This window comes from Cervus canadensis, chromosome 4, assembly GCF_019320065.1.
Source record: "Cervus canadensis isolate Bull #8, Minnesota chromosome 4, ASM1932006v1, whole genome shotgun sequence".
NCBI lineage: Eukaryota > Metazoa > Chordata > Mammalia > Artiodactyla > Cervidae > Cervus > Cervus canadensis.
In genome coordinates, this window is record NC_057389.1 from 87,340,907 (window position 1) to 87,361,019 (window position 20,113).

The 20,113-nt window shown below is 53.9% G+C and overlaps 1 protein-coding gene across 14 annotated transcripts; it reads left to right on the forward strand.

Moving 5' to 3' along the window:
• The first annotated feature begins 1,118 nt into the window (after positions 1-1,118).
• ANKRD24 (ankyrin repeat domain 24) lies at positions 1,119-19,389 on the forward strand. 14 transcript variants are annotated; one of them, XM_043466213.1, is made up of 21 exons: positions 1,119-2,088; positions 2,844-2,963; positions 3,065-3,195; positions 3,273-3,361; positions 4,548-4,612; positions 5,147-5,204; positions 7,472-7,542; positions 7,969-8,075; positions 8,252-8,439; positions 8,930-8,958; positions 9,819-9,899; positions 10,033-10,140; positions 10,945-10,989; positions 11,079-11,177; positions 11,999-12,071; positions 12,318-12,436; positions 12,639-14,147; positions 16,446-16,613; positions 18,448-18,573; positions 18,786-18,851; positions 19,037-19,389. In XM_043466213.1, the coding sequence occupies exons 1-21, from the start codon at positions 1,735-1,737 to the stop codon at positions 19,112-19,114; spliced, it is 3,684 nt and encodes a 1,227-aa protein (XP_043322148.1). In that variant the 5' UTR covers positions 1,119-1,734; the 3' UTR covers positions 19,115-19,389. The 14 variants fall into 14 exon arrangements, 13 of the variants coding, with proteins under 13 accessions (XP_043322148.1, XP_043322149.1, XP_043322150.1 ...); XM_043466214.1 differs by having other exon boundaries at positions 2,874-2,963; XR_006269071.1 differs by lacking the exons at positions 18,448-18,573; positions 18,786-18,851; positions 19,037-19,389 and adding exons at positions 17,286-17,449; positions 17,671-17,794.
• The last annotated feature ends 724 nt before the right edge of the window (positions 19,390-20,113 follow it).

Consider the following 20,113-nt stretch of genomic DNA (forward strand, 5'->3'; position numbering starts at 1 on the left):
TGGTGGAGGAATTAAGACCCCACATGCCTCATGGTGCAGTCAAAAATAAAAATTAAGGTTAAAAATTCGGGCTCCTGAGAGCTTGTCTCTCCGCACATCCCTTCTCTCCCCTGTAATCCCAACCTCCCACCTTCTCCTGGCCCTTTCTCAAATTTTCATTCGCAACACAGTGGACTGTCCTGCCTTTTGGAACTGTTGTGGCTCTCCTGACATCCCACACGCCTTGTTTCCTCCTAACTCCAGCTCTTATACAACATCTCTCCCCCTCTGCCCTACCCTTCAGTATGCCCCCGACCAACGCCCCAGGTCCTGGACCGGGGCAGAGTTACCACACTGGTCCAGGAGCACAATTTATTTCATGATTTCTCCTTAACATGATCTTGTTCCTGCTGCTCCCCAGTGCTGTCCATTCTTCAAGTTTCAACTCAGATGTCCTCTCTTGCAGGATTTCCCTGACTTCCAAGATAGTTTCAAGAGTCCTCTCTGAGCTTCCCACTCACCTGAGCTTCCCCTTTAACAGCCCTGATCACTTTGGTTCATAAATCCGTGGGTGTGTCTGTCTCCCCAGGGACCTCAGTGACAACAAGGACAACTGTCTTTGCCACCACTGAGTCCCAATGTGCAGGGTTGTGCCAGGCACCCTCCAGGACGTGTGGACGGAATGAATGCAATTGGCCTATGAGTCATGCCTTCACTGTACAAACATTCACCAACTGCCTCACCCCACCCTGGGATCCAAGGCCCTTTGCCAGGGAGGCCTCAATGGGACTCTGCTCTCAAGGGGCTCTCAATCTGAGAACAGAATGAGGGGAACACAGACCCTCCCATTTCCTTGGAGTTAAAGCTAAAGCTGGTGTCCTCGCTGTCTTTCAGTGGTTTAACTGAGCACCTACTATGTCCTGAGTCCCAGGAGGCAGGATTAGATATGCAGACAGTCCAACTGCATCTCTCTGTGATGAATCAATCTCTGTTTGTAGCACACTTGCTTGGTGCCAGTGTTGCAGCGGTCCCCAACCTTTTTGGCACCAGAAGCCAGTCCTGGGGAAGACAATATTTCCATGAGCCCGGGGTGTGGGGGTGGGGATAGTTTCAGGATGATTTAAGTGCATTAGATTTATTTTGCTGTTTATTTCTATTTTGTGGCAATCTCAGGATATTCTGCCTTAACTTTTAGGGTTAGGGTTCAAGTTCCTCAGAATCTGATGCCCCTGCAGATCTGACAAGAGGCGGGGTTCAGGCAGTAAACATCAATGAAGCTTCTCTTGTTTGCCCACCACTCACCTCCTGCTATGCGGCCTGGTTCCTAACAGGCCACCAACGGATACTGGTCCATGGCTGGGGGGCTGGGGACCTCTGATATATAGCATCTCATTTAGTCCTCCCAGTAACCCTCGGCAGTAGGTACTGTTTAAAAGGAAACCCATTTCCTGGATGAGGAAAGTGAAGTCCAAAGCAGGTAAGTATCTTGGCCCATCTTGTAGGTGGTAAATGCGAGTGTGTGGAGGGTGTCGCTGCGGGGGGAGGTGGTGTCCTGGATTCAAATTCAGGTTTGTCAAGACTGCAGAACAGCCCCACTGGCGGATGAATGAATGAGTGAGTGAGTGAGTGAATGAGTGAGAGTCCGGATGGCCCAGCAGCAATGGGACCAGGCCGAGAGTCACCTGAGACCCCCGCATCCCCCATTCCCCGGCCAGCTCAAAGGAGGCGGAGACGGATGCAGTCGGGTCCCTGGAGATGCTGGGAGCCTGGCCCCCTTTGCCTCGGCCTCCTGGTGGCGAGAAGTTCAGGTCTGGCCTCGGCGGTGCCCCTCCCCCAGAGCCCATCCCCACTCCCTGGCGCTCCCCCCCAACCGTAGGGGAGGGGCCGGGAGGGGAGGCGGCAGGCGGGGCGCGGGGGAGGGGCGGCGTCTGGTTTGGCTGGACCGCGCGGGCCGGGCGGCCGAGCTCCGGCTTCGCGGGCCCCTACCTCCGGCCCCTCTGGCCCCTCCGACCGGGTCACCTCCCGGAGCCCGGCCGCCCGGCCGCCCGGCCGCCCGGCGCCCTGGACGCCATGAAGCAGCTGTGTCTGTGTGCCGCCGCCTCCTTCGCGGTAGGGCCGGGGGAGGGGGCGCGGGAGGGGGCTGGCGCGGGCCCTTCCTCCCCTCCCCTCCCCGCCCCGCCCCGCCCCGCCCCCTGACCACGCAGAGCCTAGACCCTCCACCCGCAGACCCGAGAGGGCGAAGCTGGGAGGACAGCGGAAGGAGGGGAAACAGAGATGGGAGGATGGATGGCACAAATGGGGAGACTATTTTGAGGACAGATGGGGACACTTAGAGGAATTTAGAGGGCAGTTAGGCGGACAGTTTTGGATGGGATCATCTAGGGGGACAATTTGATACTTTGACCTTTTTGAGGGGGAAAGATATTGACATTTGGAGAACAATTTTGGAGAACGTCTGAAAGATTTTGAGGGGAGGACATTTTGGGGACATTTGACGGGGTCATTGGAGGGATGAATTTGGGGAAGATATTTAGAGATGCATTTAGGACATTTGCAGGACAATCTTGGCGTCTCAGGGGCAGAAGAAGGGTAGCTGGCAGAGGACAGTGTGAGGGACATTTAAGGGACCTTTAGTGGTTCCTTTGGGAAGACTTTGGAGGGCAGTTCAGGAAGACATGGTGAGGTGATATTAGAAAGGCGGGTTTCACTAAGAGATGGCAGGAAACCTAGGTTTGGGGGACAGCTTCCTGGAAAGATGCTGGGAGCTGAGCTGGGGATGGTTTGATGGTGTGGTTGCTGGCAGTGGTGGAGGACAGCTGTGGGGGCAGGTGCCGAGGACCCAGGCTGGAGTTATGCTGTCTCAGGCCCCCACCCAGGACCACTTCCCCCGGCAGCTGCGGCTCAGCCCCACTGACCTCGGCTCCTGCCCGCCCTGCGGCCCCTGCCCCATCCCGAAGCCGGCAGCAGCCAGAGGCAGGCGCCAGGCAAGTGCCCAGGACCGGCGGCGAGAGCCCAGAGCCCCTGCCGGGGGAGCGGGGAGGGACAGTGGCCACCAGTCCCACGTTCCTCTGGGTGTGCCCCGCAGAGCCAGGACTGGGGCAAAAGTGACGAGCGGCTGCTGCAGGCGGTGGAGAACAATGATCCCACGCGGGTGGCCTCCCTCATCGCCCGCAAGGGGCTCGTGCCCACCAAGCTGGACCCCGAGGGCAAGTCCGCGTGAGTGTCCATGTTCTGGGGGTGTGAGGGCTGAGGGGTGGCCACCCTGCAGTTGACCCCTGACCTCTGGCCTCCAGATTCCACTTGGCAGCCATGAGGGGTGCAGCCAGCTGTCTTGAGGTGATGCTGGCACACGGCGCCAACGCCATGAGCACGGACGGGGCAGGTACTACCCTGCGGCCCTGGGGGAGGGAGGAGGAACTCTGACCAGGTGCCCAGCCTGAGGGCCCAGTCACACCCTGCTTCATGGCCTCAGTGTCCTGCTGAAAAGGGGGGTTCCCTTCTGTGCCCCTGGGGACAGGAGCATGTCAGGCTGTGGTACCCAAGGATGGAGACTGTGGTTGGCAGTAGACAGACTGAGTCAATTTGTGGATCGGGGAGCTGGGACTCAGGTAGTGGTTGAGTCAGAGGAAGCAGTAGAAACAGAAGAGTGTCGGAGCTTGAGGCGCATCTGAGGGCGTGAGAATAACTAGTGTAGTTTTTTGGGGGGAGTATTTGAGGTTCATGGAGTAGCTGGGGTTTAGAGGTAGCAGGAGCTCAGGGAGTAATGAGGCATGAGGCATAGCCAGGCGTAGGAGCCAGAATTTGGGGATTTACAGAGTATCAAAGATAGGGGCATAGCTGGCACTTTGATACAGTTGAGCTTATAGAATAGCTAGGGCTTCCCTGGTAGCTCAGCTGGTAATGAATCCACCTGCAATGCAGAAGACCCAGTTCAATTCCTGGGTTGGGAAGATCCCCTGGAGAAGGGATAGGCTACCCACTCCATTATTCTTGGGCTTCCCTGGTGGCTCAGACGGTGAATAACCTGCCTGCAATGCGGGAGACCTGGGTTTGATCCCTGGGTTGGGAAGATCTCCTGGAGGAGGGCATGGCAACCCATTCCAGTATTCTTGCTTGGAGAATCCCCATGGGCAGAGGAGCCTGGCAGGCTACAGTCCCTGGGGTTGAAAAGAGTTGGACCCGACTGAGCAAGTAAGCACAGCACATAAAGTAGCTGCGGAGCAGCTGGAGACCTGAGGAGTAGGTGGGGATATTGGGGAGTAGCTGGGGACCTGGGGAGCAGCTGGGAACAGAGGGAGCAGCTGAGGACATGCAGAGAAGCTGAGGACAGTAGTGCTTGAGGAATGGAAAGATGTGGAGTGTAGCTAGGATGAGACTGTCTGAGACGCAGACCAGCTGGGGCTTGGAGAGTCTCTGCCCCCGGGAGTAGCAGGGTTTTGAGAATACCTGGGTTTGAGGATTAGCTAGACAGAGTCATGACAATTATTGACACAGGTTTGGGGGGCAGCAGAAGCTCCCTGAGTATCTGAAGCTCTAGTACATTCTAGAATATTCATTTTCCCTTTTAGGTTACAACGCCCTCCACCTGGCCGCTAAGTACGGGCACCCACAGTGCTTAAAGCAACTACTGCAGGTCATTTCCTTTCCTGTCTCCCAACACTTCCCAACCCCCTGATACTCCCCTGCCCTGACTACTCCTGATGAGTTCCAGGAATTCATGGAAGCCCCAGATACACCCCGAATCCTAGGTATTCCTTAGTCCCTTTTACTCCTGAGTCCTAGCTACTCCCTGGACAATGAGACTCTCCGAGTGTCCAGCTATGTCCCACATCCAAGAAATACTCTGAATATCAGATGTCTCCTGAGCCCCACCTTCTCCCTAAACTCTGGATACTGTCTTAGCCATAGCCACTTTCAGGGCTCCCACCTACACCCCAAACCCCCAGCCGCCCCTGGGATCCCAGCTAATCCCTCTTTCTCACCAACTTTCAAAGGAGTCAAGATGGGGACCCATGAGGAGTGGGTTCCACAGAGCAGGTGGGTGGGTGGGAGTGGGGAAGGGCCAAGGAGCCTGAGATACAGCAGAGCCCAAGGAAGGGCAGTTCCTAGAGAAATTAGGCAACGAACAAGGATGGCTCCACCTCCAATGACCCATCCCTCCCCCCAGGCATCCTGCGCGGTGGATACAGTGGACAGCAGTGGGTGGACCGCCCTGCATCATGCAGGTGGGTACAGCCTAGCCTCACCCTGGCCACCATGGCCCCCAGAGGCTGAGCTTGGGGATTATTCTACCTGGGGTTCTGGTGACATGCCTGGGACATATTCCACCTCCTTCCTCATGGAGCCCCTTGCTCTGCATTATCATTTCTTTCTTTCTTTTTTTGGCTGTAGTGTGTCTTCATTGCATCATTCTTCGTTGTGCACAGGCTTCTCTAGCGGTGGCTCACAGGCTCAGTAGTTGTAGTACTCAGCCTTCGTTGCTCCGCAGCAGGTAGGGTCTTAGTTCCCCGACCAGGGATCGAACCCAAGTCCCTTGCATTGGAAGGCAAATTCTTAGCCAGTGGAGCACCATTGGACGGACAAGGGAATTGAGTCCTGTAAACAAGGAAGTGGGGAGGATCCAGGCTGCCTGACCCCAAAGCACAGCCTACTGTACGCCAGGCCTGGGTGAGGATGATCGGAGGGTTATTGCTTCAAGGAACTCCTAGGGAACCTCAGGAAGGCTGAAGGTCTTGGCAGCCTTCATAATCATCAAATCCAAACTTTTCCAAGGGAGGGGAAAATACCCAAACCCCTTGAGCCAGAGCCCAGCCCAGTGTCTATACACCAGGCCCATGATATTTGGGAATGTCTTTCACTTGATGACTCTCAGGTGAAAACATGAAATACATTTGCTTTGGAGTTTTATTTAGTTGAAATATTCCCTGCAGTTAAAGTACACTGCCACCTGGTGGTAGCAAAGCCTTTGCTCACTTTATGGAAGCTTCTTGGTTTTTTCATTCAATAAATATTTGTCAAGTGTCTGCTGTGTGCCAGGCTTTGTTCTAAACAATGAGATTACAGCAGCAAACAAAACCCCATAAGCCCTTGGGCACACAGCAGATAATAACATAGAGTTTATTTATTTTTTGTAGCTTTTTTTTTTTTTCTTATCTTACCTTTATGGCCATGGTGAGGCATGTGGGAGCTTAGTTCCCTGACCAGGGATCGAACTTGGGCCCCCTGCAGTGCAAGCACGGGGTTTCAACCACTGAACCACCCCCCAAGCACGGGGTTTTAACCACTGAACCACCCCGGAAGTCCAAAAGTTTGATGATTTCCAGCAGCACTTCCTTGCACAAAGCCTTCTCTTCCCTCTCTGAGACTCTGGGCATGCGCACCCTGTCCTGCTTCTTTGTCAACCAAATCCTCCCAAGCTCTTCCCTGCCTCAGGGTCCATGTCCATGCAGTGACCTCTACCCTACCCCTTTCACCATCAAAACTCAGAACTCAGATCAAACCCCAATAAGCCTGCTGAACCTCAGCAGAGGTCTGATCTCTCTAGTAAACATTAACACTCTTTGGGGAATTCCCTGGCAGTCCAGTGGTTAGGGTTCCTAGCTTCCACTTCAGGGGATGTGAGTTCGATCCCTGGTCAGGGGATTAAGGTCCCATATGCCACGTGAAGTGGCCCCCCCAAAAAAAAAATCACTAACACTCTTTGTATGAAGGTTTGGTATATAGTCAGTACACAGTTATTGCTGGTTGAACAAAAAAGGGATAAATACTTGAAAATCAGTGAAAAATTCCACTCTAAGAAGGAGCCACAGGCTTTCCTGGTGGCTCAGCGGTAAAGAATCCACCTGCACTGCAGGAGACATAAAAGGCACAGGCTCAATCCCTGGGTCAGGAAGATCCCCTGAAGGAGGGCATGGCAACCCACTCCAGTATTCTTGCCTGGAGAACCCCATGGACAGAGGAGCCTGGTGGGCTACAGTCCATAGGGTTGCAAAGAGTCGGATATGACTAAAGCAGCTGAGCACGCACACATGGCAGAGAGACCCACAGTGGAAAGATGAGGAAAGAGCTTTGGATTGGGAGTTAGAAGACCCGGGTCCTCATTCTGGCTGTTTCTAACCCCCTGAGTGACCATGGACCTGTGGGGCTCAGTTTTCTCATCTGTAAAATTTAAGTCATATCTTTGCTACTGGTCTTCTAGGGGAGGTTAGAGTTTCTCATGAAATAAAGGATAAAAATGACACCCAGGGACTTACCTGGGGGTCCAGTGGTTAAGAATCTCCCTCCCAATGCAGGGGACACAGGTTCAATCCGTGGTCCAGAAAGATTCCACATGCCGAGTGGCAACTAAGTCCATACACCACAGCTGCTGCCTGTGCTCAGCAATGAAGACCCAGCACAGCAAAAAAAAAAGAATCACCCTCAAGCAGAAGGCCCCCAGAAAATATCAAAGCCCCGCCCTACCTACCTACCCTTCCCTTCTCTCTTTTTCCAGCTGCTGGCGGCTGCATCTCCTGCTCAGAAATACTCTGCTCCTTCAAGGCCCATCTGAATCCCCGAGATCGGGTGAGTCCCTGAAATCTTTTGTTATTGTTATTCAGTTGCTCAGTCTTGTCTGACTTTTTGTGACCCCATGGACTGCAGCCCACCAGGCTTCCCTGTCCTTCACTATGTCCCGGAGCTTGCTCAAACTCATGTTCATTAAGTGGGTGATGCCATCCAACCATCTCATCCTCTGCCGCCCCCTATTCCTCCTGCCCTCAATCTTTCCCAGCATCAGGGTGTTTTCCAATGAATCGGCTCTTTGCATCAGGTGGCCAAAGTACTGGAATCTTTGAGGAAAGATAGTGCATTTGAGGTATCCCAGGCACCCTTTGAAAAGTGTGAAGATTTGGAGTGAACTTAGGGGGCCCATCACAGGCTTCCCAACCTCCCAGAGTCAGTCTCTCATATCTTGTCCTTGTCTCATCCTCTCCCCACCGCCCCCCTCAGCTGGGTACAACACCCCTCATCATTGCAGCTCAGATGGGTCACACAGATCTGTGCCGCCTCCTCCTGCAGCAGGGGGCTGCTGCAAATGACCAGGACCTTCAGGGCAGGTGAGCCTCTCCCCTCCCAGCCAGTTCACTGTGTGCTGTGTGACCTTGGGCAAGTCTCTTAACCTCTCTGGGTGTGCGATCTAGTGTGTCTTCCTCTCTCAACCCAGCTTGGGTGTTGAGGAGGGTGTGGAGGTTTGAAAATATCCTCGCCCCTCAGCAGCCTCCTCTTCTGGTAGGACGGCCCTGATGCTGGCCTGTGAAGGAGCCAGCCCCGAAACAGTGGAGGCGCTGCTGCAGGGCGGCGCCCGGCCGGGCATCACAGATGCACTGGGCCAGGATGCTGCTCACTACGGCACCCTGGCAGGGGACAAGCTCATCCTGCACCTCCTCCAGGAGGCAGCCCAGCGCCCCTCACCACCCAGCGGTATGCAAACCCCACCTCTTAACAGTTTCAAGCACCCTCTTCCGTCCACTAGGTAGTTTCTTGCCACCCCTTTCTCTCCCTTCCTCCTGTGGATAGTTTCCAGGTATCCCTGTTCATATTATCGGAGGTTTTGTTGCTTGCCTCACACTGCTCGGGGTAGTTTCAAGGAGCCCCAGAGCTTTTAGAGTAGTCTAGGGGTCAACTCTGTGTTTCTGGGGCATCTTATTCTTGGATCTTTGCCTTCCCTAAGAATTGGCCCTCCCAGTCGCCCCATTCTGGAGATGCTACTGTTTCTCTTTTTGAGAGTTGCAAGGCCCCTCCTATGAGCATTCTGTCAAAATGGTTAGTTCCTACCTTAAAAGTCCTGATTGTGGGGGGGATTGGGAGATCCCTCAAGTTCCCTGGGCTAACAAATGCCCTTCCTAGGGCTAGGAAGGGAATCCCTAACACAGTGCCTGATCCTGCTTCCCTCTCTCCCCTGCTCTCGCAGAGGATGATTCAGGCGAGGCATCATCTCAGGTATGGATCCCTAAGCAGTGAGTGAGTCCCCACCGCCACCCCTGCACCCCCATGCACACACTACCTTTCCCCTTGACCCAAGCTCCCTGAGAAGAAAAGGAAGAGATGGACCCTTGACTTGGGGTTAATACCTCGAAGGACCTGTTTGGAAGAGTGCTACCTTTAGGGTGGACTTTCCAGGTGGCACTAGTGTTAAAGAACCTGCCTGCCAATGCAGGAGATGTAAGAGAAGTGGGTTCGATCCCTGGGTTGGGAAGATTCCTCTGGAGGATGCCATGGCATCCCACGCCAGTACTCTTGCCTGGAGAAATCCCAGGGACAGAGGAGCGTGGCAGGCTGCTGTCTGTAGGGTTGCAAAGAATCGTACTCGACTGAAGCGACTTAGCACACACCTTTAGGGTACTTGGCAGCGGCGTCCATAGCATAACCACCAGGACGCTGAGAACACTGGGGGCCTGGGACCAAATCACGGGGCTGGGGTGGGATGGCAGAGGGAACGAGACTGATAAGGGCTGGTGTGGTCAGGGAAGGAGGCAAGTCTGGCCTCTTCGTCTCAATCCTACAGCTTGTCAGCTCCACAGGGAAAGGATTGTAAACAGTAGGGTCTAGCTGGGGAAAGTACCAGGGTGCAGAAAGGGACAGAGGGTAAAGCATAAGATCTGGAACTCTCAGGGGACGTGGTTATATTCCTTTTTATGCTGGGATAAGTGAGGGCCAGAGAGAGGCAGAGATTCACTCAAGATCACCCAGGAAGTGAGGGCAGAGTTGGGGCTGGTGACAGACAGTGGGCTGGCTGTGTTGGTTTATCTGGGTGGGAGGCTGGCATGTCGCCCATATCCCCCATCTACCCCTACCCCCAGAATTCTGTGTCCAGCCATGACAAGCAAGGGGCCCCCAAGAAGCGGAAGGCACCTCAACCCCCCACCAATATCCCAATGCCGGTGAGAGATGCCCTGGCCTTGGGGAAGAGTTGGGGGGGTTGCCTCTAGGTAGCACGGGGAGAAAGTTCTGGCTCAGGTATGGGAGGACGCAGTCCTTGGGCCTCATGTAAAGGTGGTGGGGTGGGGGGCACAGGATGATCAAGATGCCTACGAGGAGATCGTGCGGCTGCGACAGGAGAGGGGCCGTCTGCTACAGAAGATCCGGGGCCTAGAGCAGCACCAGGAACGAAGAAAGCAGGAGGTGGGGGGTAGCAGAGACATGGGCCTGGGGCTAAGCCTGGGGTGGGTGCCATTCTAGGGGGATACTCCCCTCCCTGCCTTCCCCCTCCTCCCTCTCTCCCCACCGGCTCACTCTGCTCCAGCCACACAGGCCTCCTGGCTCTCCCTCCAACATACCAAGCCTGGTCCTGCCCCAGGGCCTTTGCACAGACTGTGCCCTCTGCTGGGAACACCTTCTCCCAGCTGTCCCTATGACTCCTTCTTGCCCCTCCTACAGGTCTTTGCTCAAACACACCTCCCCTACCCAATTTATTTAAAATTGTAACATCCCCATTCACTTTTCAGTCCCCTTTGTTTTTACTCAAAGCACTTACTGCTATTAGGTACACTATATATTTTATTCACATTCACTCATTTGCCTGTGAACCCACAAGGGCAGGCTTGGTTGATGGTGCCTCACTTACCGTAACTGCCTAATAAGTATTTATTGGATGAATGAATATTTGAATGAGTGAGTGAATGAATAAATGAATAAGACAGAAGTTCCTTGGTGGTCCAGTGGTTAAGGCTCTGTGCTTCCACTGCAGGGAGCGTGGATTTGATCCCTGGTTGGGGAACTAAGATCCCAAATGCCACACTACACAACCAAAAATAATGATAATAAATGAATGCATGCATGAATGAATGAATTAGTGGCTCCAAAGGGGATCTGGCACAAAATAGGCAAGAGAACATCTGTGGTGGGGATGGAGGGTCATTGAGCAGGAGGTGGGCCGGGGAGGCCCCCCAGCCCAGATCTAAGCCCAGTCCCCACTTCTTCTGTCAGCTGCCAGAGGCAGAGGCCAGTTCCCTCCACAGCCTGGAGAGACAGGTAGGGTGGAAGGTGGGAGGAAGTGGACCCCCAGCTGCCTGGTGTTTTCTCCTGGAGGCCCACTGAGACCCCCCACTCCCTCCCTGCAGGTCCAAGAGCTACAGCAGCTTCTGGCCGAGAAGCAGGAGGAGAAGGAGAGCCTGGGCCGAGAGGTGGAGAGTTTGCAGAGTAGGCTGTCCCTTCTGGAGGTGGGCCCAATGGGGAGCAAGGCAGGAGTGGGGCTTTTAGGGGTGGGCCGCCAGGGGGTGGGGTATTTCTTCTGCTGCAGCTGCCCGATAACCACACTAATACAGATAGTCTCACACACATGCAAACACAGAACAGACAAACATACAAACATAATCACGTATAGATAACAAGCACACGCACACATAATGAACACTTTGGAAACCTGCAATCACCCATACTCATGTACATGCAGAGATAGACAACAACATTTATGTATATGTGGTCTTACACATGCAACAGGCAAACACATAACAAACACATCTGTGGATATGTCATCTCACACACACAACAGATATTTCTCATTCAATCACATACCTAGGCAACACATTCACAAATTCATGTATTCACACAAATATTTCTCAAATAAAGAAAACAGATGCAGGTACACAATCATACACACACATACACAAACACAAAACAGTCACACACCACAGACTACAAGTGCAAAATCACACACACTCACAGGTGCTCACACAGGAGAGGCCGGGGCCACTGTGCACGCCCCACAGGGGCACACACGTGTGCACATACATGCTCGCTGCAGACCTACAAACCCAGAGCCACTGTTGCAGCGACTCGCACCCAGGCAGGCACATGGGGCCCCACACAGAATCCCAGACACACCATTTCAAGGACACACAGCCATCCCTCCCTTGGTCCCACATACCAGACAGCATATACAACCGTCGCTATTGGGGTTATGATCACACTCACGGCGGATACACGGGGGCTGGAGGGAGGGCAGGACCTCAAGCCGAACCCTGGTTCCCCCCCCCGACAGAATGAGCGGGAGAACACCAGCTATGATGTGGCCACCCTGCAGGATGAGGAGGGTGAGCTACCCGACTTCCCAGGTGAGACCGCACCTGCCTTCCCCCTGCCCCCCCCAACCCCTGACCATGTCTGGGGCCCCAGGAGTCACAGCTTTAACCCACAGGCATGGAGAGAGTTGAATTTGGGAGGGAGCCTAGCCGACATTCACAGTTTATTCCATTCCTGGAAGCGTGCCTGCCCCGGGGGCCCTGACCCACAGCTCCAGACCCCCAAATCCCATTCCTTGTGGCTGGAACTCTGGGGCCTGAGTCTGTGTCCCCTGCCAGGGGCTGAGGTGCTGCTCTCCAAGCAGCTAAGCCCGTCGGCCCAGGAGCTCTTGGCTTCGCTGCAGGAGCAGGTGGCCATGCTCACCAGACAGAACCAGGAGCTGATGGAGAAAGTCCAGGTGGGGAAACCAGAGCTGATGGAGAAGGTTTCCAGGAGGGGGCGGTGGGAGCAAGTCTGAGGACCCAAGGGGCTGTTTCCCGGGAGTTTGGGTGGGCACGTGGCTAGGTCTGTGGAGAGGGAAAGTGGCGTGGCTGCCCTGTGCCCCCCTCACGCCCACCACGGCCACTTCCACTCTTGCTCGGTTCCCCTGTCCCCACCAGATCCTGGAGCACTTTGAGAAGGATGAGATGGAGGCAGATGGTCTGGCCGAGGTCATTCCTCTGGAGCTCTACAACGCTCTCCAGGCTGAGTTTGACCAGCTCCGCAGGCAGCACGCCAAAGCCCTGCAGGCGCTGGAGCAGCAGGAAGCTCGGGAGGCCCTCGCAGAAGAGGAGGCAGCCTCTAGGGAGGGCAAAGGTCTGGGAACCAAGACCTCCAGAAATGGGCTGGTGGAAATAGCGCTTAACGGCACTGCAGCTCCGGAAACCAGAGTGAATGGAGTCGAGACCACGGATGAGGAGGCTGCAGGAGTAGAAACCATGGAAGCCCTGTCACAGAGCTTGGAAGTCGTGTCCACGATGGCCGAGGCCACGGACATGGAGACCACAGAAACAGAGGGCGTGGGGGCCCAGCCCTTGGAAACAAAGGCCACAGGAGCTGAGGTTACAGAAATGAAAACTCCAGAAGGAGGAGGAAACCCAGAACCAAAGGCCACGGGTACAGAGACCCCCAGTATGAAAACACAAGAGCCAGAAATGAAGCCCACTGGAGTAGGTGCAGTGGAAGAAGAGCTCACAGGCACAGAGGCCATGGGAGTGGAAGTCATGACCCCGAGGGTCCTCACAGGCCCCATCCTGCACCCGGGTGCTGCGGAGGCCTCAGAAAAGCTGCAGACAGAGCTAGAGACCAGGATCCGCAGCTTGGAAGAGGCGCTCAGGCAGCGGGAGCGGGAGGCGGCCGCCGAGCTGGAGGCGGCCCACGGCAAGTGCGAGGCCGCGGAGGCCGAGGCGGGCCGGCTGCGGGAGCGGGTGCGGGAGGCTGAGGGCGGCCGGGCTAGTGGGGTCAGAGATGGGGACACAGGCCAGCTGCGGGCCGCCCTGGAACAAGCCCGCGAGGACCTTCGGGACCGGGACTGCCGTCTCCGGGAGCTGGAGGCGGCCTCGGTCCGGCTGGACGAGGCCCGGGCCGGCCGGCTGTTGGCCGAGGAGGAGGCCCGGGGCCTGCGGGCAGAGCTGGCCCGACGGGAGGAGGCGCGGCTAGAGCTGAGCCGGGAGCTGGAGGCGCTGCGGGAGCAGCTGGTCGTGGCCACGGCCACCGGGGAGCAGCAGCGGGCTGCGGCCGCCGAGCTGGGCCAGGCGCGGGACGCGGCCGAAGCCCGGGCCGCGGAGCTGTCTGCGGCCTGTGAGGAGGCCCGGCGGGGCCTGGCAGAGCTGCGGGAGGCCTCCGAGGCGCTCCGCCAGTCGGCCGTGCCGGCCTCCGAGCACCACCGGCTGCAGGAAGAGGCTCTGGAGCTGCGGGGCCGGGCCGCCTGCCTGGAGCAGGAGGTGGTGGCCACAGGCAAGGAGGCCGCCCGGCTGCGCGCAGAGCTGGAGCGCGAGCGGGTGGGCAGCATGGCCCGCCTGGAGCACGAGCGCATCGTGGGCGCCCTGAAGGCCGACGTGGCCCGGTTGCAAGGGCAGCTGGAGGAGCTGGGGCGACGCCACGAGAAGACCACGGCTGAAGTCTTCCAGGTGAGTGTGGGGGAATCCGCACTGGGCAGCTGCTTGGTGGTCTGTTTGGATCCCACAGCCAGGCGAGTTTTCCACCCCACTGGTTTCAGTCCAGCAGAAACTTGACCGTGCTGGTGGACCTTTAACCCTGCAGCCATTCTGACGACCTCACTGTTTCAACTGGTGTTTTCTGTTTTAAAACATTTTGTCTATTTTGACTCCCCATTTTTTCCCTAATGGTTAGCAGGTTTTGAGATCTGTTAAACCTCTGCATATCCCAAGATTGGGAAGATATTTTTAAAAATTCATCTTTTGAAGTATAGTTGATTTACAATGTTGTGTTAATTTCTGCTGTTCAGCAAAGTGACTCAGTTGTGCATGTGTATATTCTTTTTCATTTTCTTTTCTTTTATGGTTTCTCACAGGCTATCGAATGTAGTTCCCTGTGCTATAGGATAGGACCTTGTTTATGGTGAAGTTTCATTTTGTTTGTTTTGGTTTTTATTTGTTTGTTTTTCTGCACCCTGGGGCATATGGGATCTTGGTTCTCTGGCCAGGGATTGAACCCAGGCCCCCTGCAGTGGAAGGTTGGACTCTTAAACCACTGGACTGCCATGGATGTCCCAGTGAAGATGTTCTTATGTGCTTTCTTCCAGTATCTTTTTATTTTAATTTCCCAATCACACTGATGCTATGTTTCTAACTGTGGGTGTGGTGTGAGGTAGGAATTAATATTCACCCATCTTTTGGTAAGCAGTGAATTGGGCTTTTTACTCTGATATTTTTTCCTATATTCATTTTCTCTGTTGGTCAAACTGACCCTGTTTTTTTTCCTTTTTTTTCCCAGCCAGCTGTTCTTGAGATTGTCATTTTATCTTATGATCATTTTTGATGCTTCAACCCCAAAATAGGAGGATGTTTTGTGTAAGGAGTTTTGATCCAATTATTTTGAACCCAGTAGATTTTTATGCTGATTTTCTTTCAAACTAAGGGACTATCTTTTGGGCCCTGAAGGTGTATCTTTTGACTCCATCTCTTTCCTTAAACACACACACACACACACACACACACACGCAAACCAAATTTAAAAAAAAAATAGCAATTCTTTTAAACAAATGCGGGAATAAAAAGCCACAATTATTAATCGTCATCAGGGAGGCATTCTCTCCATATGTCTGCTTACTCATCTGTGTAATGGGGCTAATAATAATTCTTAGTCCTCACATGAAATTAAATAGTTTAATTTCTGTAAAATACTTAGGACAGTGATGGTACAAGTGATTAATAATTGCAACCAGGATTATTTTTTCCAATAATATACTCTTTTAGTTGTTTTTTGTTTTTTTTTTGGCTGCGCCACTTGCGGGAATCTTAGTTCCCCAATGAGGGATCAAACCCAGGCTTCCTGCTTTGGAAGCACAGAGTCCTAACCACTGGACTGCCAGGGAATTTCCAAGAACATGCTGTTTTAAACCAGTAAAGTTTGATCTATTTCTTAGAATTCACGATCCAACTTTAAGTATGCCCATCTTCATACTTATTTTCCAAATTTTACCTTCTCTCATGACTACTTATTTTGGGGATAAATTGACTTGAACTTAGTTTTTCTGTTTTGTTTTTTAATTGTTAATGTGTAGCCAGTCTGTACTAAGTGAAACATCTAATTATTATCCATTTTCCCTGGAGCTTTATGTCTATAAAGGCCAGTGATCCACCCAGGCTCAATTTTTGCAAATCTAACACTGTTCCAACCTTGATATTTTTGTAAAAAAATGCAGTCACAATTTTTGGACATTTGTTGACTTTTCATCCAGATTCTTCTGTTTTTCCTTCATTTTTGTAAGAAATCTACACACTTTCACACTTTCCCACTGGCAGAGAACAGAATGTTAATTATGATGTAATAAAAATAGTAACAGTAACATTCATTATATGGTTTTAATAATAACAGTAACAACAACATCACAAACTCAAACACTTACTGTGTACCAACCACTGTTCTAAGTGTCTTCCATGTATTTGCTCATTTTATCCTTACAACCACCCTGTGACATAGGGGTTTTTATTATCCTCCTTTTATATATGAGCAGATTGAGGCATGGAGAGCTCATGTCACTTGTCTAAGGACCCACAGCTCGGCAGAGTCAGAATGTTTCTAGTGCCTACAGGAATCCAGGACCCCTGAACCAAATTCCTTGACATCAAATGGCCTTGAATGTCCCAAGATTGCAATGGAAGGGTAGGATCATTTTGGAAGGTAGGTCCAGGCTTCTTTGGGGTCCAAATGTCCTCACGGTCACATGTGGGCTTGGGCTGCAGGTGCAGCGGGAGGCGCTGTTCATGAAGAGTGAGCGACATGCGGCGGAAGCCCAGCTGGCCACGGCTGAGCAGCAGCTGCGGGGGCTACGAACTGAGGCCGAGCGGGCACGCCAGGCCCAGAGCCGTGCCCAGGAGGCCCTGGAGAGGGCCAAGGAGAAGGACAAGAAGGTGGGTTCCCTTTCCTTGTGCTCTGCCGGGAGGTCCCCCCCTTGACAGATGTTGGAAGGAATCTAAGAATGTCCCAGCTGAATGGGTCTTGGGAAATCATCCAATTTTCCAGATGAGCAAACAGGCTCCCAGAGGTGAACTGAGTGGCTCAGAGTCAAACTGCACATCTCGAGACAGTGGACGAGAGTCCCAGGTGCTTTTGCATACAGAGCCACCTGGCCACAATCAGCTGTGTCCCTGGGCAAGTCACTTGACCTCTCTGAGCCCCAGTTTCTACCTCTGTAAACTGAAGATAAAGTTGTGATAAGGATTATGGTTTATTTATAGCAGGGTCCTTCCCTCTCAGCACTAGTGACATTTGGGGATAGGCCATTCTTCTTTTTAAAAATTTACTTGACTGCACCAGGCCTTAGTTGCTGCGTACAAGATCTTCAATTTTCATTGCTGCATGCGGGATTTAGTTGCAGAATGTGGGATCTAATTCCCTGACCTGGCATCGAACCCAGGCCCCCAGCATTGGGAGCTCAGAGACTTATCTGCTGGACCACCAAGGAAGTCCCAGGGGCTAGGTCATTCTCTATGGGGGACCATTCTGGGTATTACAGGGTGTGGAGCAGCATCCCTGGTCCCTGCCCACTTGATACAAGGAGACCCCCCAGTCCTGACAAACAGATGCCTCCAGATATTGCCTGGCATCCACTGGAGATAGGATCACCCCTGACTGAGAACCTCTGATCCACGGAAATAACAACAAAGCCCAGCACGCATTGAGTGTCTGCTGTTTGCTGGCCCAGCTTAAAATTAATCTCTGTTCAGAGTCGCAGCAACCTACAAAGGTGAGAACGATGGTTCTCCTTACCTTACAGATGAGGAAACCGAGATTTCGAGTGGTTAGGTCACATTCCCAAGATCTCCCACTAGGCAAGGGGAGAGAAAGACCCAAACCCTGGCCCAAGTAACCCAGCCCCACCAAGACAGAAGCTTTTGTCCCCCTTGTTCTGTCTGTCTCCACTTTCACCTTCTGGAGACTCCCAAGATCTGTGCACTTTTTCTGCAGAGGGCAAGATGGTCACTGATTTTGGCCCTGCCTAGCCACAGTAGTCAGCTCTGCCACTGAAGAGGGGCCATGGACTTGACAGCGAATGGGCGTGGCCACATATAAATAAAAATTTACATATGACCATGGAGTTGTGAATTTGGTGTAATTTTCATGTGTCAGAAAATATTCTTTTGACTTCCTACCCCTGCCTTGATGATTTTTTTTTTTTTTTAATATTTATTGGGCTTCCCTGGTAGCTCAGACAGTAAAGAATCTGCCTACAATGCAGGAGACCCGGTCTCAATCCCTGGGTCAGGAAGATCATCTGGAGGAGGTAATGGCAACCCACTCCAGTTTTCTTGCCTGGAGAATTCCATGGACAGAGGAGCCTGTTAGGCTACAGTCCATGGGGTCACAAAGAGTTGGACATGACTGAGTGACTGAGCACGTTTATTTATTTGGCTGTGCCTGGGCTTAGTTGTGTCACCAGGGATCATGGATCTTGCAGCGTCCAGCTAAGCAGCGTGCAGCTTTGGTTGCGGCATGTCGCAGCATGTCAGATCTAGTTCCCCAACCAGGGATGGAACCCCGGCCCCCTGCACTGGGAGCACAGATTCTTAGCCCCTAGACCACCTTCTGATGATTTAACATGTAGAAACCATTCTTAGCTAATGGGCTGGACTTAGCCTGCAGGGTGATTTCTGCCAAGTCCGAGGCTCTTCCGCTGCCCGGGAGAGGTCCCCAGGTCCCCACCCTGGGCTCAGGTGCCGGCTGACTCTCCCATCCTCACCCCAGATCACGGAGCTCTCCAAGGAGGTCTTCAGTCTTAAGGAGGCGCTGAAGGACCAGCTGGGGGCCCCAGACTCCTTGGAGGTGGAAGCCCTCCGTGGCCAGGTGAAGGCTCTGCGGGAGCAGCTAGAGGTGAGCCTCGCCTGCCCATTGGGCACAAGGTCCCTGGAGGGTGACGGGCAGGCAGGCAGTGCACATGGAGGAAAGTAGCTCAGTATTTTAGCAAGTAGCACTTCCATGCTGTTGTATGCCATCAAAACAGGGGCCCAGGGTGCAAGGGGGGCTTTTTGGCATAGCTTGGAGGGAGTCCTGCATTTCTGAGCGCCCCTCCCCTGCACCCACAGGAGGCTGCCAGGGACCACAGTGCAGTGGTGGCCTTGTACAGGAGCCACCTCCTCTACGCCATTCAGGTGAGCCTCGCTGGTTTGGGGGGCACCACTGCTGCTCTCTGGGCCTCAGTTTCCCTATCTGTACAATGAGAGGCTGGTGGAGGGAAGAGGATCAACGGGCAGGGGGGGAGGGGGATGAAGAAACTGGGTGGGGAAGGGGAGAGAATGCCCAGGCTCCCTCCGCTCCCACCCTCCCCCCTCCTCAGGGTCAGATGGATGAAGACGTGCAGCGAATTCTGAGTCAGATTCTGCAGATGCAGAGGCTCCAGGCCCAGGGCCGCTGAGAGCAGAGGACTGCCCTCTGCCCCCCTAGGCCTCTCACGAGGGCTTGGGGACTCATGCACTGACCTTCCGCGCTTGGAGACTAGCCTGGGCCCCTTCCCCACTGTCCTCACTGCCTCCACCGGCCCCACTGGTCCCTGCGTGCACTGGGCAGTCTAGACCCCGGCCCTGACCACGACCCCTCCTGCCACTGGGAAATCTGAGTCCTCTCCCCAACATCTGGTCCCAAACACTACCCCAGGAATAAAAGCTCACGGAGCAGAGCAGAAGATGAAAATGTCGTGTGGCCTGATTGCTGGGCCCCACTGCAAGGAGGGGAGGGGGTGGCCCAGAGCAGGGATTAGGGATTAGGGTGCGGAGAGAGAAGCAGGAGTCAGCCCCCAAGGTGGACACTGTGCCCTGCCAAGTAGCTGCAGTTGTGTCCGGCACTGGACGCTTGGAACCCTAGCCACTGGACCACCAGGGAAGTCCCCTAGTTACTGCAGTATTTTGAAAAGTCAGAATGGGTGCCCCAAAGTTCATGGTGAACAAAATATCCAAATGTTAAGTGAAGACAGGCTCCGAGGTCGTACATCTTACTTCACTGTTCTCATATGAAACCCATTCCTGGTGGGAGGGTCCCCAGAGGGTCCCACCCCCACCTCCCTGCTCCTGGGCTAACTTTTTGAAATCCCCTGGGGGTTCTTGGCTCTTTCCAGCTCAAGCAGGGAGGTGGCCCTGTGTCCAGCCTGTCCCCTGGGGTTCCACAGCATCCAGCAGTCATTTTGCCTGTCCCTGGGCATCCCAGGTCCTCGGCAAATGTCCTCAGTGGGGGATGTCCGCCAAAACCCTGGGTGTCTGCCTCTCTGTGGCCTGGAGCGTGGGGTGCAGCTGGCGTGGGGAGGGGTCCCCATCTCGGTGGTAGATGAGTGATCCAGCATCGCCTGGGTCTGTCCGTCTGTCTTGTTCAGTGCCCCCCCATCCCGCCTCTCTGTTGTCTCCCTGTCATCACCGCCCTCCCC